General features: G+C 37.0%; 2 protein-coding genes across 2 annotated transcripts; both read right to left on the bottom strand.

Moving 5' to 3' along the window:
• Positions 1–204: 204 nt before the first annotated feature.
• On the bottom strand, positions 205–6,419 carry LOC109237324 (RNA polymerase sigma factor sigA-like). The gene is made up of 10 exons (XM_019403619.1): positions 6,230–6,419; positions 4,753–5,565; positions 3,759–3,957; positions 3,544–3,636; positions 3,137–3,265; positions 2,994–3,047; positions 2,842–2,919; positions 2,361–2,423; positions 1,180–1,292; positions 205–666 (listed from the first exon to the last, which is right to left on the bottom strand). The coding sequence occupies exons 2-10, from the start codon at positions 5,439–5,441 to the stop codon at positions 558–560; spliced, it is 1,527 nt and encodes a 508-aa protein (XP_019259164.1). The 5' UTR covers positions 5,442–5,565; positions 6,230–6,419; the 3' UTR covers positions 205–557.
• Positions 6,420–7,836: 1,417 nt separating this feature from the next.
• On the bottom strand, positions 7,837–26,829 carry LOC109237323 (dual specificity tyrosine-phosphorylation-regulated kinase 1A). The gene is made up of 18 exons (XM_019403618.1): positions 26,159–26,829; positions 21,674–21,873; positions 21,014–21,167; positions 20,811–20,920; positions 20,656–20,725; positions 20,477–20,559; positions 20,316–20,394; positions 20,198–20,238; positions 19,528–19,650; positions 16,708–16,858; positions 13,154–13,268; positions 12,960–13,042; positions 11,759–11,833; positions 11,203–11,277; positions 10,275–11,074; positions 9,764–9,925; positions 8,599–8,882; positions 7,837–8,459 (listed from the first exon to the last, which is right to left on the bottom strand). Exons 1-18 carry the CDS (start codon positions 26,315–26,317, stop codon positions 8,383–8,385), a joined length of 2,841 nt encoding a protein of 946 aa, XP_019259163.1. The 5' UTR covers positions 26,318–26,829; the 3' UTR covers positions 7,837–8,382.
• Between the last annotated feature and the right edge of the window lie 681 nt (positions 26,830–27,510).

Raw genomic sequence — 27,510 nt, 5'->3', positions numbered from 1 at the left:
GCTAACTTAATTTAATTGTTCATTGCAGGTTTACGACTTTCATATTCAAATATTAAGCCACTGAATTCGAATTATGTTCATGACATACTTTAAATTCAAATGCTTAGTTAATTTGTAACTTTTATTATCTGAAATTTAGTATTCATTGATATGGGAAACACGCGCAATGCGCGTGTCCAGAGACTAGTACTGTTATACGTATGATTGGGAAGCATATATGTTCTCTTATCAACAATAAGCTATCAGCATAAAATCAAAGTGGAAACATCCACATCATTTGCTTGTAATTATCTCCTATCTCAGCAAACAAACTCTTTGCTCTTTGCACGTCAGGCATCCTAAAATATACCGACACAAAAAATTTTGCTACATCTTTCTGTCTCTTCACATACAAATTTTGGGCTTGGTTTTGGGGAGAGGGGTGTTGACGGGTGGTCAAGAATGTCGTCGGGTCCTTATCTGTACGTTCTCCTTATCAAAAAAATAAGTTGGAGATGGAAGTTTCTCACATTTTATGTACAGTCAATTTGTATTATAGTCGCAGCAAATGTTCCAAATCACTGTTTGATCAACATTGCGTCTAGTTGCCTTTTCCTTGCAGCATGTTTTAGTTTCTCAAGTGCAACTAACCCCACCTGTCTGACTCTTTCTCTGGACAAACCTATCCTGTTAAAAAAATAAAAGTAGCATTTAGAACAACTCATTGGTGCGTATGCACTCAGGAAATGTGTGTCAATAAAGGAAACATGAATTTCCATAGTGTAAGCAACATTAGCATGGTGAATTTCAGTACTAGTACGGGTAGAGGCTTGTGCAAACTTCCATACTTTAATATGTCCGCATTCTGAAGCTTGATCAGTCTGTGCAGTTTCTTTACATTCCACTATGTACTTAATTGTTTCTCATTATTCACATGGCGATTGTGGCAACCTGAATACCTTATGTGCTTCATATGTAATACCATTTCATTTTGGCTTCTAAGAGATAAGAGCTCTAGAGTTCTAAATTATCCCAAAAGAACCCTAGTTAAACTAAGATAAGAGCTTTAGACTTCTAAAATATCCAAGAAGAACCCTAGTTAAACATGTGAGCAAACGTTCATTAACCATCAACATAATGTATTGATGCGACAAGTAATATCTAATTAAAAGTTAACAACCATAGATATTTGAGTCTTACCTTTTACTAATATCCTCCCAGGTGAGACATTCATTGTCCAGACCATAGTACAGTCGGATGATCTCCCTCTCTCTATCCCTAAGAGTTGATGAAATGAGGTTGTTTACTTCATCCTGTAAAACTTATAAACATTAGCGATGATATTTCTTCACCAGTGATATAAACTTTTGAATCATATAGACATTGCTAAAAGAGTTGGTAGAAGCATATAATGGTACTTTTTCCTCTGAAGCAAACCTGATGAAAGTTTAAACATTTTAGTTACTAGTCAGTTTCTCCTTACATACTGGTTTTCTAACTGACAGATTACCCCTTCCTCCAATAGGAAATGGAACAAGAAGATGATCAAACCAAAAGCAGCATGACACTTGGACATCTAGAAATCTAGAAGAGACTCCCGAGACATCACAAGCACGGGCAGGTCTAATGCATTTGGTTACAGGTTCACGTGAACCTAGTAACTTTTTCCCAGACCCTGTATTTATATTAAGAAATCCACTAAATTTCTATAAATATTTGTCTGTGAAATAAGTTAATATTGTAGTATTAACTTGAGGTAGTTGTAGGAACCTATGTTGCTCGGACTCTTCGAAAATATCGCCGGGTGCGTGTCGGATTCTCCAAAAGCAGTGTATTTTTGGAGAATCCGACACGGGTGCGGCAGTATTTTGGAGAGTCCGCGCAACATAGGTAGGAACTCATAAACTTCAAATCCGGGATTCGCTTCTGATCACAAGTTTATATCCAGCAATATATATGGAACTCAAGCCTCGATAACGGGATCAGCATGGGAAGGCCACAATTAACTGCTATGCATAAAAGTAAGAAGAATGTAAGAACTTATTTTTCCATGAGAGGTTTGGAATTTACCCATCATTATGAGCTGATGTACTCAGAACTGCCTTACAGTTAAGGAAGATATATCTAATGGAAATAATGCTTGGCAAAGAATACTAGAATTGAATTCCATTGGGAAGTAAGACCATCTCTGGAGATACATCAATTAGGGTGCAACGACTGCTTTTTTTTCTCATTGGTTTGGTGTAGGGAGGTAAATCAGAACATAAATATTCCAGTAGTTTTCTCATAGAGAATTCTTTGTTTTATGCCCCCAGGTTAGATATTAAGAACCATTTATAGTTAACCATTTTACTTGTGACAGCTCTACTTCACTAAATTACCTTGAGTGCCCATATATCGACACCATGCCATGGGTTGTTCTCCAGATGGTTATCAGCGATGTACTGCACAAAAGAAAAGATAAAGAAAGACACGAGATCATGAAACAATGCGCAGTAATGAAGTATTGACTGATAAAAAGAATCCACGTGGCCTCAATGACCTCAGGCTCTTTTTGGTTCAAATCCCCAGTAGCTGGATAGTATGATACAGTTACAGTTCACCTTATGTGAGTAATTCTAATGCCCAAAGTCTCCCCCCAAAAATGAGTAACTTTTATTTCCATTCTCTGTCACAATTTTTTGAGAATTAAATCTAAATTTCTGATAGCCAATACTGTAATTATCAACTCAAATATCAAACGGATCGTCAATGTGCACTTTTTGAGATGCAAGGCGGTGCTTGAATTATTTGATAAAATCCATAGAAGTTGTCAACCACAATGTTAAATACAATATATGAACATTTGGAGTTTGGACTTACACTATGAAGGGTTTCTCCAGGGAGACCATTTAAAGAGGGAAATGCTTCCCTGTCAAGTGAATACATCTTGCTGCTTGCCTGTAAGAAGAAATGTTTAAGCAACATTTTCTTAAAAATGAGCAGGACAAGTTTAAGCCACAAAATTATTATACCTCAGTTGCATTTTTGACTTTCTTCTGGGACATATTTAGGGATGCAGCTATATTCTGGAGAGTGGAACATGAGCCAGTAAGAAGAGAACCGCGTAAGTGACATGAAAAAATTCTCTAATATATCAAAATTTGACAGAACTTACATTTACAGATGGAGTTATTCCCTTCTCTTCAAGTCTCGTCTTTGCATTACGGATTAGACTGAGTCTTTCATGCAGATATGTTGGCAATCTTAAGGTTCGTGAATTCTCAACCAGCGCTCTCGAGACACCCTGAACATAGGGCAAATAAGAGTTAGGAATGGTCCTGACACTAATACAAACTTGTGACCAGATAAAAGACCTCAACGAGTGGAAGGTGGCTTGACAATTCTTGCCAAGACAAGAAATCAGAGAGTATATCCAGACTCCAGAGACAGAAGCCCCTCAATAAGCATGAACTTAATTGTTTTGGAGAAACTAGAAATAAGAAAAGCATGGGAAATAATTTGTTGGTTGAAATCTTTTATGTCACGTTGTTGGTTGAGGTTCTGGACAAACAAAGACCATACCTGGCGAATCCACCAATAAACATAAGTTGAGATTTTGTATCCTTTAGAGGGATCAAATTTCTCTATCCCACGAAGCAGCCCAATAAGGCCTCCCTGTATGAAAATTAACGACTTCTCTTTCAGAGGTGCAAATTTTGATTTCAAACAATATTGATCAATGTACGAGTGCAAGAAATTTGCATGTCTAACTTTTGATTGCACAACATTGGAGTCACCTGAACGAGGTCAGCCATTTCAGCACCCACATTATCATATCTTTGAGCAATTGACATGACAAGACGAACATTGCTCATTGCAAGCCTTTCTCTTGCCAAGGAACACTCAATCAATGTAGATTGTAGATCAGTACGTGACATTTTCAAGGAAACAGCAAGTTGATCATCAGAAGGCTCGCATCCCAATCTTTCCTTAAGCCTGATGTTTTCCATGATTTTAAAAGACACTGTGTGAGACATCTTTACAACCTTCAATAGTTAAGATTATTCCTATTTAATGATAGAATAGTGGAGCCACAAATATGGTAAAACACTAATTCCAACCCCCATACTATCTCAAGAGCTTAACTACTCCTGAACTGAAACATGTTAACAATAAGGAAGTAGCTAGAATTCTTGATACAGAAACTTTAGAAGTGTATAAACGAAATAAGTTACACAGGCAAAGTACACTGTCCTTCAGCATTCCAGCTTGGTGTACTTTTTTCTTTTATGATAAGACAGGACATGAACCGTAATCACCCCCTAAATTCAATCCCACAGGGGCATAGCATTTCTAAAGGCACAACAACCTTCCTCCTCACATGCTTTACTAAATTGTCGCAACAGTCTGAAATCAAATTTTATGAAGACCATTCTGTTTTGGAAATAAATAAGTGTAGAGAAGTATACAGCACAGTCCAACAAATGGTGCTAACAGTCTGACATCAAATTTTAGGAAGATCTTTCTGTTTTTGAAATAAATAATTTTAGAGAAGTAAAGAGATCAGTCAGACAATCTGTGAAATAGACTGTTTCTGAATTTGATAACAACTACTATTAATTTCATGAGTGTGTGTTTTGCCTGGCTAAAAAGCTAAATAAAGCGGGATGGATCCAGACAGGTTTCTTTTACTTCATTTTTGTTCTTGTGCACTAGGTTCTGTACAGTCGTGATATGCTCAGCTTGTAATCTCAGGTTTACACTTAAGAGAAGAGGCATGAAGTTAGTTACCTGGATTTCTGCTCTTCCAAATAAAGGCCAACTTGAATTTTTTTGGATAGTTGAAGCACTTCAGCATGTGTGAGCAGTTCTTCGCTTACTACACCCTTAACATAACCTTTTAAACGATTTTGAAGTAGCTCTGGACCAATAATTGATCTCAGTGGCTTGGCTGCACTGGTTGGTGTAGCTGAACTATGTCGATCAAGAACTCTTTGTCGAGAATCCATTCTCCTCCGCCTAGCAGATGTCCCTGAGCAAGTAATATGCATCTTCTTACTTTTCTTTTCATGTTGTGGAGAAGCTGTCAGTGTCTGCTCAAGAGAAAGATTCCATTGCTTTTCAAGCATAGACTTCTGCAGCAAGAGGAGAACCTCCACCGAATCGTCCTCATCATCGCTTTCATTTTGCAATTGTTCAAACATTTCAAACCAGGATGGCACATCAGAAGGGTCGGCTGTAACGTCCACGTGCTCTTTAAGAGCCTTGGCAGATTGTGGTTTTCGACTGGATACGCAACTGTGGCTGTAACCGGATGACTTCTTCGCATTGATCACATTCTTAACAGAAGGAACTTGATGGCAGGGCAAACTATGATCACTGGTACAATTTAGCTTTTCAATAAGATCGGAATAATAAAAGGAAGAGCTTAGGAGTCTTTTTCCTGCACTAAGTCCAATAACTGCTGCTGTGGCCATCATGAGGGCTATGCCTTTCTAAAAATCCAAGACCATCACACGATCGTCTAACAAGGTAGATGAATCACAACAACATATGACCAAGTTGCTATGTTGATATTAATCTCCTTAATCACTTCGCAGCTTCCTGCAGTAGTCACAAGGATAATTTCAAAAATTCAAAAATAACAACCATAGAGAGAATTAGTATAAAAAACAAGGAAAGCAAGCAGAAATTTGGACAAACAACAACTAAACGTTTTCTGAACATTCAAAAAGTTCATTTTCTGGTCTTGTTTTCTTTCAGATATACGCGGTAAATACAGGAAAACAAATTATAGCAGAAAGCAATGGTATATATGTTAGCTTCAGTGAGCTAGCTACTTGTTCCATACTTAGGTAGGGGAATTAGAAGCCTCAGTAAAGTTGTACTATGAAATTTCAACCATCTAGTAGTTTACCAGGCTAGTATGAAATAAATAAAGCTTCCTACAGAGCTAAGGTGCATTCTCACATACACAATCTTCCTACGGAGCTCTTTGAAAGTTCCAATAAAGCTTAAAATTAACTACTATAACAGCCATTACAACACAAACTACAACAATAACAAGTACGCAATGTAAATAACTGCTTGCATCTCTACACGAGGCGATCATTACGAGGGAATTAACAGATTTGTATAGAAGGCGAGCATTACGAGGTGAACAGATTGTAAAATTATGTACGATAAGAAAATTAGAGCAACCTTTTATTAAAATCAAATGGAAAGTGAAGAAGATGAAGATGTTAAAGTGATCAGTGCAGCTACATACCTGGATTTGGCAGTTGAATCGCTAAAAGAAAAAATACAGATAAGAGAGAATGAAGAGAAGTAAGTGACAGTAATGCTGTTGCAATGGCGGTGGGAGAAGTTGAGTTTGTTGCAACAGAATTGATATTCGTTATTTCTTTTGTATTTTACGTAATTTTATTTGGTCATTTTTGTTTCGATAATTAAATTGATGGAGGAAATGAAAATAACGCGAGGGGAGAAGAGTGCATTTAGTTCTGGATATGGGGGTGGGGTCAGTAGAGATCAATAGCCATTGCCTATTGGCTGGAATAGATATGCGGGTCCCACATCGTGTGGCGTAGGACTTCTTATTTGTTTTGTCAGCGGCACACGTTTCCACTGGCTTTTCCATTTTACTTTTTTTTGTTAAAAAAAAAAAATATTTTATTACTTTGTCCTATTTCCTATTCAAGCTTTCTCTCTCTCTCCAACTCTTTCCAATCAATAGTTCTAGATCCTGCTAATGTTTTTTTCTCCCTCAATCTCATTCTACATATCATTATCACTATTTAAAAGCTAACTACTGAAAATACATTGCGCAACAATAAAATTAATTGCCACGTAACCAATAGATTATACGTTTTTTTGTAAAAATATAAAGTAAATTTGCATATAATAAACTCAATTGAATTCTACCTTTCCTCAGGTCCAATGTTTAACGAAAGCTTAGTGCATGTGATTGTCTTTTTTTAAAAAAATATTTCTTAAATAAAAATTATGGCTTCCAAATTTAAAATATACTATAATATTACGAATAGACGTTTAAATTCACATTACAAAATTACTGGTATTAAGTAAATTCCCCAGTCCTAGAAAGGACACTATAGTTGCCTGGTTTTCTGGATATCATTATCTCAACATGTTTTACCACCCAAAAAAAAAAAAAAAGTATTTCACTAATCGAGGTCACCTGCAGTCTATCAGCCACGTTTTCGTTCTTGTCATCGTCTAATGAGGAAAATTTTTATTTTGTACCTTACACAACTGATGCTAGTTGTGTGAGGCCTTTTTTTTTTTTTTTTTACGTGTGTGATTCCAAAATTTTGTAGACCAAATATGTAAGATATGGGTCCACAAATGTATGAGATATAAAGAAGCCTCACACAATCTGACATAGTTTGTGTGAGGTACACCATAAAATCACTTGTCTAATGAGAGATATTCATTCATATTTATTGAATCGACTATCCGAGGTATATTCCAAACCTGTCCAATTTTTGAAGCTTAACTGAGATCTTCAGAAAGTGAAATGTACATATTGCTTAATTCTACCAAATCATTGTTAAATTTAGCATTCCACTTATATCAGGATAAGCCGCAATGTCTTTCTAAAAGTATTATCTTATTCCAAATTTAGTGCTAACCAACAACAAGCTTCTATTGTGATACGGGGGATTATTGAAATAGAAAATCAAAAAAATAAATCTCAAATAGAATCTTACTTTTATTTTTATGCAAATCAAAAGGAATAGATCACTGAAAAAGAATACCAAAAAACTAAATAGCTGCTAGCCTACTACAACCGTCATAATTAGCTTCTGCTATGAAGATTGATTTATATTTCAATGAATATCAATGGTAAACCAATTAAGAACACAAATTCCACACTTCTTCACGTCATTCCATTTAATTTATGAGTAGTCACATTGATGTGTTAAGAGGATATTGAAATAAATATCCAACTTACAAGGAATCAGGTTTCCTGTCTTAGCTTACAAAGAGATTGCTAAAAAATAAACCTTAAACCATGATTCAACACCCTACTCAACACAACCAAGCTTTGCTCAAATAAATAATTAATAAATCCCCCTTAATCCCCTGGAGCAACAATACTAACAGACAACTTGGTTAGAGTTTTCTTGCAATAAATTAGATCCAGGGAATTGACGTCCACATCTTTTGGCCCTTTGGAACTGGAGAAAACAGCAGAATTCGAGCTCCCAGATCGAGCATGGTGATGACAAACAGGCATGACCAGATCATGGTGGTGTTATAACCATTAACATTTATGCAAGCACTACAAAAGGACGTCGATGAGGATTTGTAACGTAAGCCACTAAAGCAGGCTTACCCGCTTTGCTTCACTTGTCTGAACTGCTTATCGAACTAATCGCCGATGAAGACTACAAAAAGTTAAACAACTCTCTTGTAGTCTTTTCTTGTCCTGGAAGTTGGTGGAATGTTTGGAATAGGGTTGCTACCTCTACGGCCTACAACAGCACAAGGTTGTGGTTGGAAACATGTCAAAACCTATCTAATCAACTCTTAAGAGGCTATTTGAACAAATACAAAAGGAGAAAGAGAAAAAAAAACAGAGAGAGAGAGAGAGAGAAACTAGTGAATCTTTACCCCATGATGCACCATTCCTTGGAGCAGAATTTGGAGCATCCATATTATAGGTAGAATGAGATGACTGCGCCTTGGCATGACTTTCATTGTAATGAACAGCTGGTCTCCCCTGGTTAAATCGATAAAGAGGTTGCTGTCCCAAGCGGCTTGGAGAACTTTGTGCAAAATGAGGCATTAAATATGATGGATTTCCCATTGTGTGCATGAATCCAGCATGCGGCTCATGACCTGAAGGAGGGCTTCCTACCTCTCCAGGTAAAAATGCTTGAGTTTGCCCCGTTGGTCTAAATCATGCAAGCAATAGTGAAGAGAATGAAAACAAGAGCACTTGCACAAGCAGGAATGGACAAAAAGAAAGGACAATAAACAAAGAAAGAAGTGTGCGTTCTAAATAATGTCCATATCCCAAATAAAGAAATTCCCGTACATATCATATTCTATAAGATTTAAGTCAGACCCACTATTACTTTTTTTCAGTACAATTTCTCTTTAAAACCAAAACTCATTAAGTTGACCCTACATGTTTTGAAAAAAATACTAAACAATACTAATTTCAAAACTAACCTGAAAACCATGCAAAGTCAACTAAGACAATTTAGGAAGAAGGAAGCAGAAAATCCATGAGTGTCCTAAAAAAGCATCTTGAAGCATAAATTTCAGCTATCAAATTGTTTTCAACTATTCATCAAAATTAGATATTAGATGTGAGTGCCTGGCGATCAGAGCCTCCAGTATCTTATGGGAAACAAACAAAAGTCTCAACTGCCTTGATACAACTTCAATTTTACCCAAAGCAGGCATGATGAGAGATATACCTGATATGTTTTGTCACATAACATAAGACTCTTAAGAAGAAATGTATATCAACAAAGAAAAGGGATGTGCGGACAGCTATCAAATTGTTTTCAACTATTCATCAAAATTAGATATTAGATGTGAGTGCCTGGCGATCAGAGCCTCCAGTATCTTATGGGAAACAAACAAAAGTCTTAACTGCCTTGATACAACTTCAATTTTACCCAAAGCAGGCATGATGAGAGATATACCTGATATGTTTTGTCACATAACATAAGACTCTTAAGGAAAGAAATGTATATCAACAAAGAAAAGGGATGTGCGGACATGTAAGGTTATTCCTTTAGAAAAATATAAAATTAAAACTTACCTCTGAGACATACTGGGATTCAGATTAGAGATCTGGCTTGGTCTTCTCACTCCAGTCAATGGTTCTTGGGAGACTGCAGCTTGACCAAGATGTATCCCCTTGGCGAATTCACTCGTTAAGTTGCTCATTTCTGAGCTATCTTCTTGCAGAAGCAGTTCTTCACTGATTCAAAAACGAGGCAAAACAAAACATGTTACAACTCATTATATGAGCTAGGGATTAACCCAACAATCCATAGAGAACTTCATGAAAGAGGTTTCAACTTAAAGCCAGTACATTAGACAATCATGTTTTACTGTACTACACCTATTGAAAGGATAAAAAGGGAAACATTGATAATCAATAGAATAAATTGATGTGTTAGAGCCTGAGATGTCAAAAACATAGAAAGAGATATAGCAAAGATACAGCTACCACCTTCTGCCAATGAACTCTCTATATTTTCTTTTCAAAAAAGAATCCAATTTCTAAGCTGTTTGGATTTGTTAGATGATGCATCCCATTAATTTACCTGTAATTGGGATCCCAATCGCCGGGATCAGGCAATGAGTTACTACCCTCAGGTTTATCATGTACACCATGAGTTTTCTGGAATTGAATATGCCCACCTTGCATTGATGAACTTGTAACATTATGCGCATTAGAGTAACCAACACTCGCACTGCTTGATCCTTGCTGTCTGGGATTTGAGTTACTGTGTAGATGCAATAGAGAGCCACCAAAGACAGGAGAATTGGCTTGGCTGGAGTTATTTCCATCTGCAACCTGCCCTTGCCAGTGAGGGGATGATGATATTTCTTGAGACTGATAGCTACCAGGATATCCCCACCCTTTTCTTCTATTATTGTACTGACTACCTGCTGCCATCTTCCCTAAAGGTGATCCATGACAACTACCCCTTGATGGTGATGAAGGGCCATAATTTCCTGGAGAACCAGCAGAGATCTGACTATACATGCTAGGAGGAGTAAACTGTGATGGGCTCGTTCCAAGAGACATAGGAACAAAATTTCCTGGGCTGACACCAAGCCCATTCCCAGGAGGGAGCTGCTTAAATCTCCTGGTGTCTGGACTGCTTCCAAGAATTGATACACCATTCTGTGCATAGAGATGCATGCCTGATGGACCCGCAGGCGAATAAAATGCATGAAGATTACTGCTATCTCCATAACTTCCATAACTGCTACTAAGCCCAGCACCATCGTGGTAGCTACTATGACTTCCTAGACTACCATAGCTACCTACATGTGCATACTGCATAACCTGATAATGAGGGCTGCTCTGCACGGGCACTCGATTTCTGCCTGGAATCTGCATGACAGTATAAAATCCTTTGCATAACATTACGGAAACCCATATTTGCCTTTGAATGTTGATAACGTAAACGAAGATGACAAGTAGGCATATTTAATTGTGTATATATACAGCAGTTTGCTCACATTAGGGGATAGACCAGCAGCAAACCAATGGCCTCCAGCTGGGTGATGATCCACCTTAACATTCTGAGAAACAGGCTACAAGAAAAGATAATCAGTCAGAAGATCAGACGTGATTACATTATCAAACAAAAAAGAACACATGTGATTCCATACGCCCTCGTCTTCCGAAAGTCCATTTTAAATAAATAATCCTTACCAAAAGTGCATCGTACATTGGAAGCAAAGTGAAGAGTATGATCAGTATATAGAGAAACCATCATGAAATTGTCAACTTCAATCATACTAAGGCTTAGAGAGGGGAAAAAAGCTCAGGTCAGAGCAATCCAGATTCCATGTAAAACAAGGATGAGCACAGGCATAACAATGAAGTAAGCTAGACAGCAGAAATTCAGAATTCCTGTTGACATACATAGTTACTCCTAAGAACTGGACTGACAATCATATTTTTCTTATAATGTAAAGTATGGACTGACAAGCATATGAGATAGATATAATACTCGAGATCAAATAGATAGCAAAACAAAATTCCTGGTAGCCTAAAAGATGATCCACTCACCAGTCGAGGTGTCTCTGGTGCAGGTCTATAAGGACATGTGAAAGGCTCCCCAGTCACAAAAGGATGCTTTGATGCCTACACACAATATTTGAATCTCTTAAAATATGTAATATGAAAAATGACATAAATGCTGTGGGTGATTGTTAATTTGTCTCTTATCATCGATCAACTTTAAGGAAAGTAATTTCCTCTCTATTCCATTACTAATGGTGCTATCTGACAACATTTGAATCACAGTTGCATACTTTATTATTGCTTTTGTAGGAGTAAGATGCATGAAACTTCTTAAAATTGTGAAAGTCAGTTACTTCCATTCTCCGTTAATAGAGTTCAAATGAAGTAGTTTATCATATAGCAGAAGATCTATATCAGTGGCTATTATAGCTTTTTCTGTTTAATCTGAGAAATAAAAAAGAATAGAGATATTGAGCGAGAAAATAAACTCCATTTCCAAAGGGAGGGGGTTCTGCAGACATTAAATGAAATAACCTAGAGCCTGATGTCACCCTGAAAGAATATCCTGCATGCTACAAAGTTAACAAGGCATTATAATCCATCTTCTAATATTGTGTCCACCTTTGGCCCTAAGACAATTATTTGCCTTAAGTTTAACTACCCAGTGACGTACATGAAATCCAGATTAAGTCAGAAGAATCAAACTAACACACCATGATCTTTAACCTATCAGGTTAAAAATGAGTTGTTTTCATCAAAGAAAGGCCTTACTGAAAGTTCTTATTAATTATTCTTTAAACAGGGTCCCACCCAAGATTTCTCCAAAAGCATGATGACAGAATGACTTTATACCAAGGACATCACAGTAACAACCTCAAGAGTGAGTTACCAGTTAGAGAGCATGCAACTCTACCTGTGTTACGAATAAAAGCATTCAAGTAGCTGCTTTAGGACAACTTTACTGTAGCTGTGGTGCTCATTATTCCACGAATTCACAATTATATGATCAGAGGGAGGATGGAACTATTGAGAGTTTATGTGAGAAAGCATTAGAGTTCTCCGACTCAATAGGGTCAACTGCTTTTTTTATGGTACCACCAATTAAGAGTTGGTTTGCCCAACTTGTTGTATCAAGAACCATTTTCAAATGATTTCACATTGTTCACAAATATTGATCTTTCACCAAAAAAGGCATTTAACAGAAACTAGAAATCATATTTTTTTCTACAAGTAGATAATAAGCAACCTGCACAGGTGACCATCGCTTAGCTGGATCAAACTCCACAAGCCCCCTCAAGAAATCTATTAGTGCTAATCGTATTTGACTCTCTGCAACAATGAAGTTTTGTAAAGCATCAGAAACTCTTCGGAAATATGTAAACAACATTCACGATTACCTATCTATACAGTATTTATGCCTTGAAAAGTAAAAATTCTAACCTTTAAAAATATCCTCCTCTGCCAAATTCTTCCTGTAAGGATATTTTCTGACGATTGCTTCAAGGTTCATGTGATTGAAATACTCCTTCCCGATTACTGGCTTTTTTGACTCTCTCTGAATGAGATGCAGTAATATGTCATTAGCAGCTGACAATATGCTAGCATTTGAAGACTATCTTGCAATATGACTTGTAAAGACGCATTGAGAACTGAGATAACCATTCATAGAAGGAAAGAATCAATCGCTACGTGGTGCGCTATAGTTAGCAATTAAAACTATCAGAATTTTCAGTAGAGGCTGTTTGGTTGACCTTTTCCTGGGACATCTCGTACTATAATTGAGCTTAGAGATAGCATCCAACACAAATAAGAAGATAAGTGTCTTGTTTGGATTAATATGCTGCTATGTACCCTGAAGGACAAAAGTAGCAATTGAAGATTCTGAAAAGCAGATCATAGAAGTAAAATCTCTTCCCCAGAAACTAATTTCATGTAATGCTATTCTCTGAAGAAAATTTCCATTAAGTCTACAAATATCAGTTGCAAAGGTAGAATATCAGATCCTGAATTACTTCAACGATGTTTACACTGCCAGATTCTGGAATGAAATGAAACGACTTGGAGCTGTTGCACATGCAACAGAGCACTATTGAAATTAGAGGAAAAAGAGCTTAAACTCAACAACAGCCATCCTCATGACTATCAAACTGATAAGCAACTTGTATCTTTTCTAAATTCAAGTCTTCATAGTTTACTGGAGCTCCTACGCATTGAAATATCTTATAACATGAGTTATTGTCCAGGTGAAAACCAACCAAAGAAAAGGTCTAACAGAACCGGCCAAAATGCTAGATGTATGAAAGGAACCAATATCTCAAAGGCTCTTCTCCATATTCAAATTCAAAAACGAAAAAAAACTAAATCAAGAAAAAAAGAAAATAGTTGATGTTTTAAAATAAAAACATGCAATACGGGGAAGCCATAGTAAAACATCCTACCTTCCATGTATACATCTCTTTGCATATCCTTTTTTATTACTGTATCTTTTTTATAGGTTACTTTGCTTAAACTGTTTTCTCTTCCACCTATACAGAGAAGAAAGAAAAGGAAGCAAATGCTTTAATCTCAGGTTAAAGATCATAACACTCACTAATGCTACATCAGCGCCAAATATGATGCTAAAGTCCGGTTGTTGCATCTAACCACTTCTAAAATAACCTCAGTTTACATGGTTCAGCACACTCTTTCCTGCAGGTAGATGCAGGTCTTTTTGTACAAAAAATTCCAGTTCGTCCGACAAATAGTTTCAAAAGCAGACATCATCAAGATCCATTTTTCATGCATTTCATGTCAGCAACTCTAATAGTAGCTGTAAAGGTACTAGGGTCCAGCTAGAAGTCTAGGTAAGGGGAAGCTTTGGAAATAGTGAGAAATCCCTATCTGTCTCTTCATGTTAAATCTCTCTCCAACCAAGATAGAGACCTGAACATTTGTTCTTTATGCAGTAGCAAAAACAAATGCACTATCTCAATAAATGCAAATGATAAGAGTTCTGTGAAATGATGAAAGAGTTCCCTCTCTATGTACTTCTCATTAAGGAATTTGCAGGCATGAAATAAATCCCCCTGAGCATGTCTATCACAGTTTCTTCTAGTAGGTAGCACTTCTATTATTCAGACATTACTGACATCACTTAAGCTAAAAAAGTAAGCCCCCTACCACGATGTCAGTAAACCTGAGCACATATAGGTTGACCTCTCAGATAACTGTGCGCGTGTGTACATATATATTCAGAGGCGGAGCTAAAGTTCTAGCTACGGGTTCGGCAGAATCCAGTAGCTTTGGCCAAGCCCTGTGTTTGTGATGAGAAATCCACTAAATAAGTATAGATAATTTATCCAAAACCCAGTAACCTGCCTTTTCTAGAATCCAAAATCCATAAACTCAATCATGGATCGGCCTCAATATATATTACAATGATGGTGTCGGGGCCAGCCTGCGCGCACCTTGATAATTTTCCGAGTACCAGCTACCTTCCACCAGTTCACCAGCACAAGAATTGGGTAACTCAACCAGCCAAGGTTTAGGCAAATGGGATAAATCACCTAGAATTTGTCTCTGCTGAAATTTGACTCCCATAGTTTTTACCCACTTCATTGACCGTTAAGACCTATGTTGCGTGGACTCTCCAAAAATATAGCCGCACTCGTGTCAGATCCTCCAAAAATGCACTACTTTGGAGGATCCGACACACACCCACTGACATTTTCGGAGAGCCCGAGCAACATAAGTTAAGAAACACCCTTTGGTGCTAGATTACCCTCTTAAATTCTCATTCCTTATTTTTCAATTTGCTTGTAAACACAAATCTCATAGGCATTGAAGAACTTTCTTCCCTTCAACCTGGAAATCTATTGGTATCACTTAAAGGTATAGCATATAGCATTCAAAATAGTTCACCTCAAAGTAACAATTTGCCAATACCAGTCAGGTTTTTAGCTCAATACTGATAGTTGCAGACCTAAAATAAGTAAATAAATGTGTTTCTCTTAACAATTTAAGTGTTTTGATGAAGTTGTCACACATTTCAACACTTATCATCCAACGCCTGGTAATTTCGCTACTTTTCCAGCTATGTTGAATGTTAGACATCATTCTTACTCAACTGACAAGAATGATAATGACTGTCACTTTTTTCGTAAGCTGCCACCAGACTCTGTAACCTGCTAGAAACCTTCACGAGCACAACATTGTGGCAATGGAAGTAAGGATGCTGGTCAAAAGTTCCATAATCCAGCATCAGATAAACTGAGAGACTTTAGGTTCCATCTTCCTGCTTCTGATTTATTCATTCGGGTAATTTAATTCGTATGTAGTGCTTTTCCCATTGTTTCAAGAATTTTGATTCCAACTTTACCTTTACAAACTGAATTTCCAGCTAAGTAGGTGACAATGAAATGGACACCTCCTAGACTTGCACATCATGGGGCTGAATTTCGTGTAATTCCCTAAAAGCAGAATTGCTGAAAGATTCTCTAATCAAAGAACTCTAATGAGTCAGAAGCAGTAAAGAAGATATAATACAATCCAGACATTTACTGAGTGCAGAAATGACAGCAAAATAAACTGATCTGCATCTACTCTCACAGACGCTGCCCAGTTAGGGTACCACATGAACACAACCAAGAAGTAAAACAACATTCTTTCCAGCAAAACAACAAGTAAACATGTGAAGGTGCCACATATTACCAATGTAATGCACAAAATTATGTTCTTGTTTTTTCTATTAATGTTCTTCCTTGATCTTGGTATTTTAGATATTTCAGTTCCAAAAGAAAAACTTTTCCAAGTCCTGGCTACAATTTCATTTCCAAAAGACAACATATCAAAAAAGAACTTAATCTCTAAACGCTACCAGCAAATACAAATTATTCTAGGAGACTAGAGACCAAGAAAAGTACTCCAATTTTTAAGTAAAAGTAATGTATGATTTCCAGCACCATGGGAGTGACCCTGTTTTCATAATTCATTAGTTTTGAATTTCATTGACTTACAGCTTCATATTCTTCATCTGTCAAAGCTTGATAAACACTAGATCTGCTCATAGGACCTGATCCACACTCTTCATGATTAATGCTCCCAACAAACTTGAAGAACTTGCTGGTGTTTTTTGCGTCCTTTAGTATGTGATCAGGGGGTTGCCCCCTGCACAAAAATTAAAATAGTATTCAACTAAGCCACAGGAGTTGATATATGAGAACCTTACATAATGCAACATAATGAACAGCAGAGCAACCCAAATTTTTTCCTTCATAACCAAGGAAGGACCAAATCAACTCGCATGCAAGATATAACTGTTATAAGAAGATAAAGCCTAAAGGCGTCAGCAGACAGAGCAATTGCACTGCTGGACGGGGAACAAAAATCTTAATCAGTTAGAGATGAAGGTCTTGGTGTGCAAGCTTCAAGAAGATAACTATTCCTCGTGGCACCTAACTCAGATGAGCATGTAAACTAACATGTTTGAGATCCCACAAGTGTGCAAGGTCAACATGTAAAAGATCCCACACAAATGTACTTGGGTTTCCAGTGTTTGAGCATCTTCACCAATTTATGTAATCTCCAAAAATAACCTCTACTAGAGAGTAGAGACAGGAGCAGTCCCCTGAAATAAGCCATTCCTAGGAACTCCATCCAAAATTTACCCTATGTTTAATTTAGTCTTTAGATCTGATTCTGTTGAGCTGCATAAGCTTGCTTCGTGAGTTCCTAAGACTTGCAAATGCCTTGTCAAGGTCTTTCTTTTGTTCTTATTCAGGCTCTCTAGCCAGTCCTTAATCAATAATGTTTTCTACTCATAAGTCTGCTAAGCGCTAATAATGAGCATGATCTCGACCAGCTCCCTCAGTGTCAACTGATGTGTGGCTATAATTCATGGTTTAGCACATTATGTGCCTTGCATTTTACCTGCTTTACCTGCTTTACTGATAAATTACACTTTATTTGCGCGTAATGGAGTCTAATTTATGTGTAGGTGAATTGGAGATGAAAGTAGAGCTAAAGGGATAATTAAACGTCGAAAGTGCGCTCGAGAACAGTGGAAAGGAGAGGCCAGGCAAAAGCCAGCAAAGCCTGGCGATGCCAGCCTAAGGATAGGCTCAACCAGGCTTTAGCCTGGCGAGGCCAGCCAAAAGCCAGGCTGAGGCTCGCGTTAGGCTGTCAACGCCAGGCCTAGGGCCAAGTCCAGTCCAAGTTTTGAAGACTTAAATTGTTTCCCGGCTTGACTAGGATTTGACCTACACGTTTAGGGCTTGTCCCAAACATATAAATAGACCCAAAAACGCCACTTTGAAGGACTTTTGCAACCGGAGACAAGAATAGCTCGTGGAACACTACTTGGGAGTTAGAATCATTGATTTCTACATCCCTTTATCTTTACTCTCTAATTTAATTATGCAAATTACTTTGGATATTGTTACTATGAGTATGAGTAGCTAATTGCTCGGTTTCAGGGTCAAGCAACAGATGTCGAGCTCATGAGGAAAGAAGTAAAGAATGTCAAATTGGTAATCTTTAAAATTTATGTTAAGCTAATGCTTGCGTACTGTGACAAAAGTTCAAGGGACAACTTTGCACTTTTTAAGGATTTCTATTTTCTGTTTTGTGATAACCTTTGCTGTTACTGCTACATTGTCTCGTTTTCATCTTATTGTGCCGAGGGTCTATTGGAAACAACCTCTCTACTCCTCCACAGTAGGGGTAAGGTCTGCGTACACACTACCCTCCCCAGACCCCACTTGTGGGATTTCACCGGGTTGTTGTTGTTGTTGTTGTTGTTGAGTTTGAGTAGCTAAACTCCTGATCTAGAGTTTTGATGGAACATGTTGAAGGATCCTGTTACGTTAATATAGATTTGCCATAGTATTCTCTCTATTTGTTCAACTATATGCTTATTGATGTTTATTGAAGGGCCCTCAATTAACTGTTCCTATTTAGTATGTATTACTCGGGAGAGAGTGCATATTTAGGTAGTTGTTGAACAACATCACTCCTAACGTATATGAGGGATCAATACGAAGGGTTTAAAGGTGGGATTAGGGATAACGAAACCTTGGTGCGATCTAAGTGAGCTATACTTAAGGCTAGCTAGCGTAATTCGGGAAATGTCTAGTATATTGTTGTAATTACTCGGGAAAGAGTTACGATAGTCAGAGTGCTCATAATCGATAGAGAAGACTTAGGCAAATTAATAGGAAACGTAGCGGAAAGGATTCCGATAACAGGGAAAATCAGAACCTTAGATCATTCCAATTCTTGTCTACAACCCGTTCGTAGTTGGTTCGTATTATTTGCATTTTTATTACGTAATATTATTAGTTAGTAAACATCCAATTCATTACTTAAACATTTCTGAAGATTGATTACGAGAATTTGTGTGAGTCCAATAGCTGTGTTTAATAGCTTAATTCGGGATTCGACTCCAGACTTGTTAACCGGAATATATTTGCAGCGACCGCTTTGTCCTTTTTATAAGGCATAGTTGGGCGTGATCATCAACCCATCACATGCAACTATCAGTATGATTGGTTCAAACTTCTCAGAGAGAAACCTTACCTTCCTTTTACTAGTTACATAGAACCATCAAAACAAGGTAACTACTACAGTTTGTAGAATCAGCTACCTAAAGTAGCTATAGAGTATCCAAGTTTGATACCATAACTGTATAATTTTCTTGTTAGAAACTAACTGTAAAAAGAATAAAACAAAAGACAAAAAAAAAAGAAGCAAAAACCCGTAAAGTTTTTTTTCCTTATTAAAAAAATGGAAAGAACTTGTAAGGCGAAATACGAGATTTCTAAGGCACGGGAGCTTACCCAAGTATTTTAATCATTCTTCTCAGAAGATCAAATTCTGAAGCTCCTGGGAACAGTGGAAGTCCTAGAAATAATTCAGCAACTATGCACCCAAACGACCACATGTCAATAGCAGTGGTATATCTGAGAAGGATTAAGGTATACAATACACTAAAACCATAACAAATTCAAATAATGAGGTACGATATTAGGAAATAAAATGTGAACTCCAGTCATTTATGATTGTTGCAATATGTTAAAAGACTGCATAAATAGAAAACTCTTTGACATATATCTTTTGATGACTAAGTCTACTGGGGACAAAAACTGCTCACTTTAAACATTGTAGCAAAAGTTCCAAAATCAATGAATTTATAGTTGCGGAGGTTAAGGGAGGACATGACATGCTTCTCCTAATTGATCTAGCTAATTAGAGAATGCCCAACCTGATGGCTTGTGATTCTGGTGACAAAGTATAAGAAACTTAGCATATTTAAGACAGAAGGACGGAAAGCATTCCAATTATATTGCCACATAAAGCTGAACGAATGATTTTTCCACTATTAACTGAGAGCCAATGAAAGTTACTACAAAAAATTCTCCACCGCTGCACCAGTTCAGCCTCCGGCAGGCACTTCTATAAAAAAAGGTGAAGAGAGAAAGTAGGATCTAATTAAAAACTTAAGGATACTGATATCCCAGAAGAACTTCAGGTGACCGATAGTACCGACTCTGCATAAGAAGAATTTAGTAAATATAGAGATATCAGCGCAATCAAGTAAATTTTAACAGAAAGAAGCAACAGTCACCTGGATATAAGAGTAAACAGTACGATCCTCCATGCATGCTGATCCAAAGTCTATAATTTTAACTTCAGCTGGCTTCACACTGCAAGATGCAAGAAACTAGATGAAATGAAAAGGCAGTGAAGCACAATAATATCTCCGACCATGGTATCAGAGAAGCTTGCCTTGTGCATAAAAGAATGTTCTCAGGCTTCAGATCACAGTGAATTATAGCAGCATCTTTCATAAGAGCTAATCCACGCAATATCTATACACATTGGAAGGCAAACTTATTATAATCTTTATTACACAAACAGATGTGACCATCATCAGAAGTTCTACCTTCAGCCCAGCAACTGATTACCTGTTTCGAGAACAACTGGACAATGCTCAGCGACAATCCTCTAAAATGGTTCAACTTTATAAGCTCATACCTGCATTAAATCTCAGAATGTTGTGGCTGTAATTAATGCAGAAACCACACGAAACATTTAAAACGCTGCTTCTCCAGCAACTTACAGATTTGTGTCAAGCAGTTCAAACGCAATGCACAAGTGACGTCGATATACAAAGTAATCATAGATCCGAACAATATGGTGCTTATCATCAGGATCAAACTTCTTATTTAACTGGAAAAAGAAAGAAAAAAGGGAGCTAATGATATCCAGATCAACTTTGCTGACTTAGCACTGAAAGTACAAAACCAGCTGAGGGATTTTTACTGTTGTCAGGATAGAAACTTCAACAAGTGCTTGTTGATAATAAGCTGGTTGATTTTTGATGACCTTAACAGCAAGAAATCTGTGTGTTTCTTCAACCCAGCACTTCGCAACCTGACCAAAAGTTCCATGGCCAAGCATATCCTTGATAACATACCTGCATACAGTGAAAACAGTACAGAAATTAGACCAATTTGTGACAAATGAGAGGATTTACAAGGAAACTACGAATAGAATGAAATATGCCAATTTGAGCGTGTAGAACTTTAGTGATCATCGAATTGCTCCATGGAAAGAAAAGCACTTCAGACTAATCACACAGCACCACTACCGTAATTTACTCATAAACAAGAGAAAGGCGTGCAGATTCAGGTCATTAAGTAGATAATCAAATATTTATTTTTCTTGTTAAGCCTGCAAAGCCGAAGCACTGCTACATAAATAAAGTGCACTAAACCAGAAAGTACATAATGTACAACAAAAAATACTCAATAGCGATAATGAGACAACTACCAGCAAAATATTCCGATTTAACCAAATCGGAAGCTTTTGCAGGGGAAAGGTATAAAACAAATCTCCTCCTCTCTAAAGGTTTTGCATATCAAGCAATTAGGACCCAAAAATGCATGATAGAAAATTGTGTAACGGGGAAGAATAACCAACCTTCTCTTTGTGTCCAAATTGACCAACTCCAGATTGACTGAAAGAATGAGGTCTGAGTTTGCATTATCAAAGCCATCATTCAACACTCCAACCGATGGGGAAGTCAGGAATCTCTTTGGATTCAATTCTTCAGAGTAGTTGAACTGAGGATTGCAGATGCGGTATGTCTCAACGATATCTTTAGTCAACCTTGCCACCAGCTGCAGTTTTGAGATCATGGTGTGATGGAAAACGCTTTATTGATGATTAAACTTAGATTTCAGGGCTAAATTAACAATTAAAAAAAAATAATGATAAAGCACAATTGCTAAGATGCCAAATAATTTACATAAGCTCACAAACTAGATGCATTTTACATTCCAAAAAAAAAAGCAAAGGTGGAATTTGGAGGACATACAGCCATCAAATGACCATGTAACTTATATATCATTTAACTGAAACAGATACACCAAAGTGAAATAAATGAATAAGTTGGAGGACATACAGCCATCAAGTTACCATGTAACTTATATATCATTTAACTGAAACGGATACACCAAAGTGAATTAATAAAATATTCTACACAATGTTATTCTAGCAAAGAAAGAAACTACTCTCACCATTTCAATTTACAAGCCACGAAGTTTAAGAAAGAAAAACTTTTGAAACTTGTGGTCTTAAACATGCAACGAGATATTTGTGGCTATAAAAGCATGTCATTAAAGGTAAATGGGAAGTTTAAAGTTAGATTATTTCCCAATATAGAAAGGTGACATTCTTTTGTGAATGGAATAATAAGGAGATAGTAACACAAAATGGAAGGGGGAGTACATTTTTTTTATGATGGTAGTGTCCATGCCAACTTGCGTATACCTCGGCTATTCTACCGAGCATCTGCTACCTCCCACCAATACTGGTACCGAGTAACTCTACCCACCATAGCTAAAGCAAATGGGAAGAAATCACCTAGTGTTTTTGTTTCTGCTGAAATTTTGAACCTAAGACCTCATGATTCTCCTCCCACTTTATTGACCACTCCCTTGGCTATCTACCGCTTTTAACCCTGTTTGCATAGGCTCGTGCAAAGATTTACATTCAATAATACCAGGGGCGGCGGAAGGGAGGGAGTGCTATCTCGAAGTTTTTCATACCTAAGTAAAAAGTCTTGGGATAAAATGATGGCTTACATTTTCTCTTCATCATCTAATGCAAACTTAGTTTAGATTAAACATCCTAAATCTAATTAATAAACACTAGAACGTTGAACCAACAAGTACTTGTGATCAAAGTTTCCTCAAACATTTTAATGGCGTAAAAAATAACTAGGTTAAGATACAAATGATGGGTAATTATTTTTATTTTTTTTGAGAATGACAAATAATGGGTAATTAATTGAGCTACACTACAATGATAACTAGATAAATAGCTAATCTAAAAAGCCAGAATGTTGATAGTGGTGATTAATAGAGATCCAACATCATTTCAAGGAAAAAGCGCGTAATGCGTAAATAAGACCCAAGTAGAGAAATGGAACACTCAAAAAGATACGCAAAAGTTAAGTAGCAAAGCGAGGTCTTCTTATCATGCAAAGTGTAAATAGCCATTCCCATCCTCTCTCCAAAAGCATGATATTTTGTCATGCAAAGTCCAAAAAGTTATCTCCCCAAAATCATGGCATCTTACTAGTTTCATTTTTTTGCTAATTCTACCCTACACCCCCCCCCCCCAACCTATGAGGTTTAAGGTGTAAAATGTGCTCCATTGACAAAAAAAACTAAACCCTACACCTCTCTACCTTAATCATTTCCTTCCACGAGATTACCTTCCTTCACAATAGGCCGCTCTTTTATCGCAAATCTCGAAAGCAATTTCTTTAACAATGTCATGTTCAAGATTTCCGATCTCCAAATGCCCAGTCATCCTCCCCTCTCCTTTACCTTATTCCTGCAAACAAGGTGGAGCTTCTTATCTATATTTGTGTCATAAATAGTTTGATCAATTTCTCTATTCTTGCATGACAAATTGAGAATAAAACACATGATATAAGTGTGAATACTTGACATTGTTGCTTTTATCGAGGTGATTCTTCTTCCTTTCGAGAGAGATAATGCTTTTTCCACCATTCCATTCTTTTTTCGAGTTTCTAAATCATTCGTTAATTAAAGTCTATCATCTTTATATTATCCTTCCAACATCCAAATGTTTGATGTGGAGTTTGATAACCTTAAGTTTTCCTCCTCACCAACACATTAAATTTTGCGTACCCCGCTCCACCGGATCCCTTCAAACATCCTCGTGTTGATTCGGCGGTTGTAGCACACCACCTTAAATTAAACCAGGGACCAAAAGCTTGGATTAGTCTCGCTCCATAAAAAACAAATAAGCATCCAAGATAATGGACCCTCCCTCCTTCTAAGCCCTAGTACTTGCAAAAAAAATTACTATTCAAAATTGTGTAAATCGAGACTGTGGGAGGGAATGATGTATTAATCTCCTAACCCTGTCAAGCGAAGGAGATAGAGTAGGAACTTACCATCCACACGGTCATACACCTTGCCAATATCCAATTTAGGATCCACAACTTCATTTGCCATAAGACTAAAGTCCAAAATATCTCACTTCTACCAGAAAAGCATATGTGAAGTAGGTATGACCTTATCTATAACACCTTTAAATCTCATAGCAAGTACCTTTGCATTGTTCTTGTAGAAACTTCCTTAGGCTAATAAGTCGAGAATTCTTGATGGCCATAGCACCTCGTAAGGATCAAGACAATGAATAGAGAGTCGAAGCTTCTCTTGAAAGCACAAGTGCGGTAGAACTGCTCCAACAATCCATAACATCCTCATTTAACTTCCAACAATGACAAAAGAAAGCGAGAGCAAAAGCATCAGACACAATGCCTTTTTCCCGTTATTATTCATCACTGCTTGCTCCACTTTATCCTCTTCAAAAGGCCGCTGAAGTGCTTCCTTGTTCTAGATGGCAAGTGGACCTCAGGAAAGTAAGTCTACTTCCTTTTGAGAGATGTTTACACTATTGTGAAACTAGCTCCCTTAACGTTCCTTGCATGGTTCTACAGCTTCAGAGCACTACCCAGGGCCGTGGAAACCAAACATTGCGAGGTTATCCCTCTTACCTAAGAAACTAAACCCAAACAAATCGCTCTTCAAGAGAGATATCAGTAACAGCTAACACGAGTATACCTGTTTGCAAAGTCATCTTTTGTCTAAAGAAAGGGCTCCCTCAATAAGCATGCAATTGATTCTATTATTGAAACTTTATTGTTTTCTGTATGCTAGTTCCTGATATATTCTTTTTAACAATGTGAATTTTTTCCAGACAAAAGCTGCATACTTTTTTTTCTTTTCCAGGACAGGGTGAGGGTTACAATATGACACCTTTAAAGGGCATATTATCTGGGAGTAGAGACACCTCTCAACTCATTGATCATAATTAGAAGCAAGCTGTGGGGAGAAGAGTCAGAGCAGTGTTATCAAAGGCGAAAAGCGCAAAAAAGCTCTAAGGTCCGTTGGGGCTTTAAGCGCAAAGCACAAATAAGGCGTGGGCTTTAATGAAAAAAGGCGCAACTAGAGAAAAAGTAAAAATATGTATATGTAGTCCAAGAGTAATAATTATAAGCATGAATAACAAATATATGGACAAAGAAATTGAAAAAAACAATTACGATAAAGTGAAATATCAAATGTTTAATGTCGCATTTTCAGGATTACACTCATCGGCAAGGAAAAACATGCCTTAGAGCCTTGATGCGACACTAAAGCGCCCACAAAGCGAGGCAAAGCGCTCAACATGTTTTGAGCCTTGCTTCAGGGCTTAAGCGCGCCTTTGACAACACTGAGTCAGAGCACCATTGGTCGCTGGTATAGCTACAAATTCCAGTCTAAAGAGTAAATACAGCAAACATTCCAGTTAATTAGTCATAAACCTTATCACTGATCATCCCAAAAACACGTTTACCATACTCACCCCTCCTTAGAGCTGATATAACAAACAGTTATCTTCAGTCCACCCAAGATAATATGGCAGATCAGGCCAGCCATGTAGTGGACTTTTAACTCTCAGCGGTACTGCTTCAGCAATCAGCTGTTACATGCGACCCATAAGACAAATAGACCAAGACTCTTTCTTATTACTAGCAACCCAATTATCCAGATTGAACTAGCTCAAAACCTCAAATGGATTCCTTTCTTAGTCATTTAACCCGAGGTTGAAGAAACCAGACAGTATAAACAGGACAGCTTTAGACTACCATATGACGAGCTTTAGGATAAACTTTTAACTCTAATTACTTAGGACATTCTACGGATACAGAAAAATTATTATCTGTAAATGTATTTCCACTGACTCCTCCTAACTCAAAATCCAGAATGCAGTAATGGACGGAATTTTATCTCACCCCCAACAAATAAAGCTCAAATGCAAAGTGGAATACAGTAAACAAAGTAAAGAATTCTAAATAATATTGGAGAAAGAAACACTTACAGGTCTTCTAACAACTACCCGCAAACTTTGGGGCTTAGCATTTGGCTGAAGAACAGAAAAATAAGGACCAAACACTCCCTGGCTGGGTCGCCATGAAGATGATGATGATAAGGCTTCCTCTGCCGCCTGTTCCTTAGAACTACTACTGCCCTCATCCATTAATAACTATTATTAGTATTACAAATTACAACAGAAACGAAACCCTAAAGCAAAGGAATCATCACAATAATCTTCCGGAAATCACGAGGATTAGTTTCACCAGAAGATTCTAATCCCATCCTCATTCACCAACCAATTTCTTCAACAGTCAAACCATGATCTTTATCATTCATAGATCCATCCACACAAGATTTTCAAGTTATTCCTCTACGTCGATTAACTCAAATATCTCTTCCCCTTTTTCGAAAAAAAAAACTGGTCTTCATAGGTGATGATGATAGATAACAAAGAAGACTGCGGGAGGGTATCGGCGTGACAATTGATCAAAGTAGTGAGGCGAAAAGAGAAATAGCGATTAAATAGAAATGGGCGAGTGAATCTGAGGTAGAAGAAGAAGTGTCAAATGGAGAGGAAGCCACCGTCGTTCGGTGGAGTTTGCTCCGGATTGGGATTTTTCTGTTTTGTTTCTTTGGGCAAAAACCCGGCTGCGTCACAGCTACAAGTTAATGTAAATCTTTTATTATTAGCACTATTTAGTTACTACTTATTTATTCTTCTATCTTTACTCCGCCGTTTACATTTTTATTATCTTTTTGTTTCTCCAATTATAGCGCACTAGTATTTATTATTCAAAAAATAACAGTGTTTAAAAGGAATTAATTTATGTTTCTTCAATTGTAAAAATTGGTTACACTATTCTATGTAATTTTATCTGTTATAGTAAATTACTTGCAGTATTTATTTCATATAAGAGTTCTATTTATCTTGCCGAATTTTTTTAAATTATTAAATTTCTTTTATAACTTATAGAAGTAAGACATAAAGGTGCTTATTTTCATTATTTCTTGAGTCCAGAGTGTATCAGAAACAAACTTTTTACGTTTATAACATATGCTTGTAGGGGTATTCATAAAAATCCGAAAAACTAAACCAGTTTGGTTTTGATTTTAAATTTTAAAAACCGATCAAATTTGGTTTGGTTTTGGTTTTAATAAAAAAAATAAGCGAAAAAAAATCAAACCAAACTGACTATAAAAGTAGCTATTTAAAATTATAATTACACCTACATATATATATTTTATTATAAAGTTTCTAAAATTTTATCGTACATATTAGTCATTTGTATTTTTAGTCTAGTTCTTTGCTATTATAATAATCTAATTCTTTGCCTTTACATTCTGGTTTGATTGGTA

The sequence above is a fragment of the Nicotiana attenuata genome, unplaced genomic scaffold, assembly GCF_001879085.1.
Source record: "Nicotiana attenuata strain UT unplaced genomic scaffold, NIATTr2, whole genome shotgun sequence".
NCBI classification, from domain to species: Eukaryota; Viridiplantae; Streptophyta; class Magnoliopsida; order Solanales; family Solanaceae; genus Nicotiana; species Nicotiana attenuata.
This window is presented reverse-complemented; position numbering and strand designations above follow the sequence as displayed.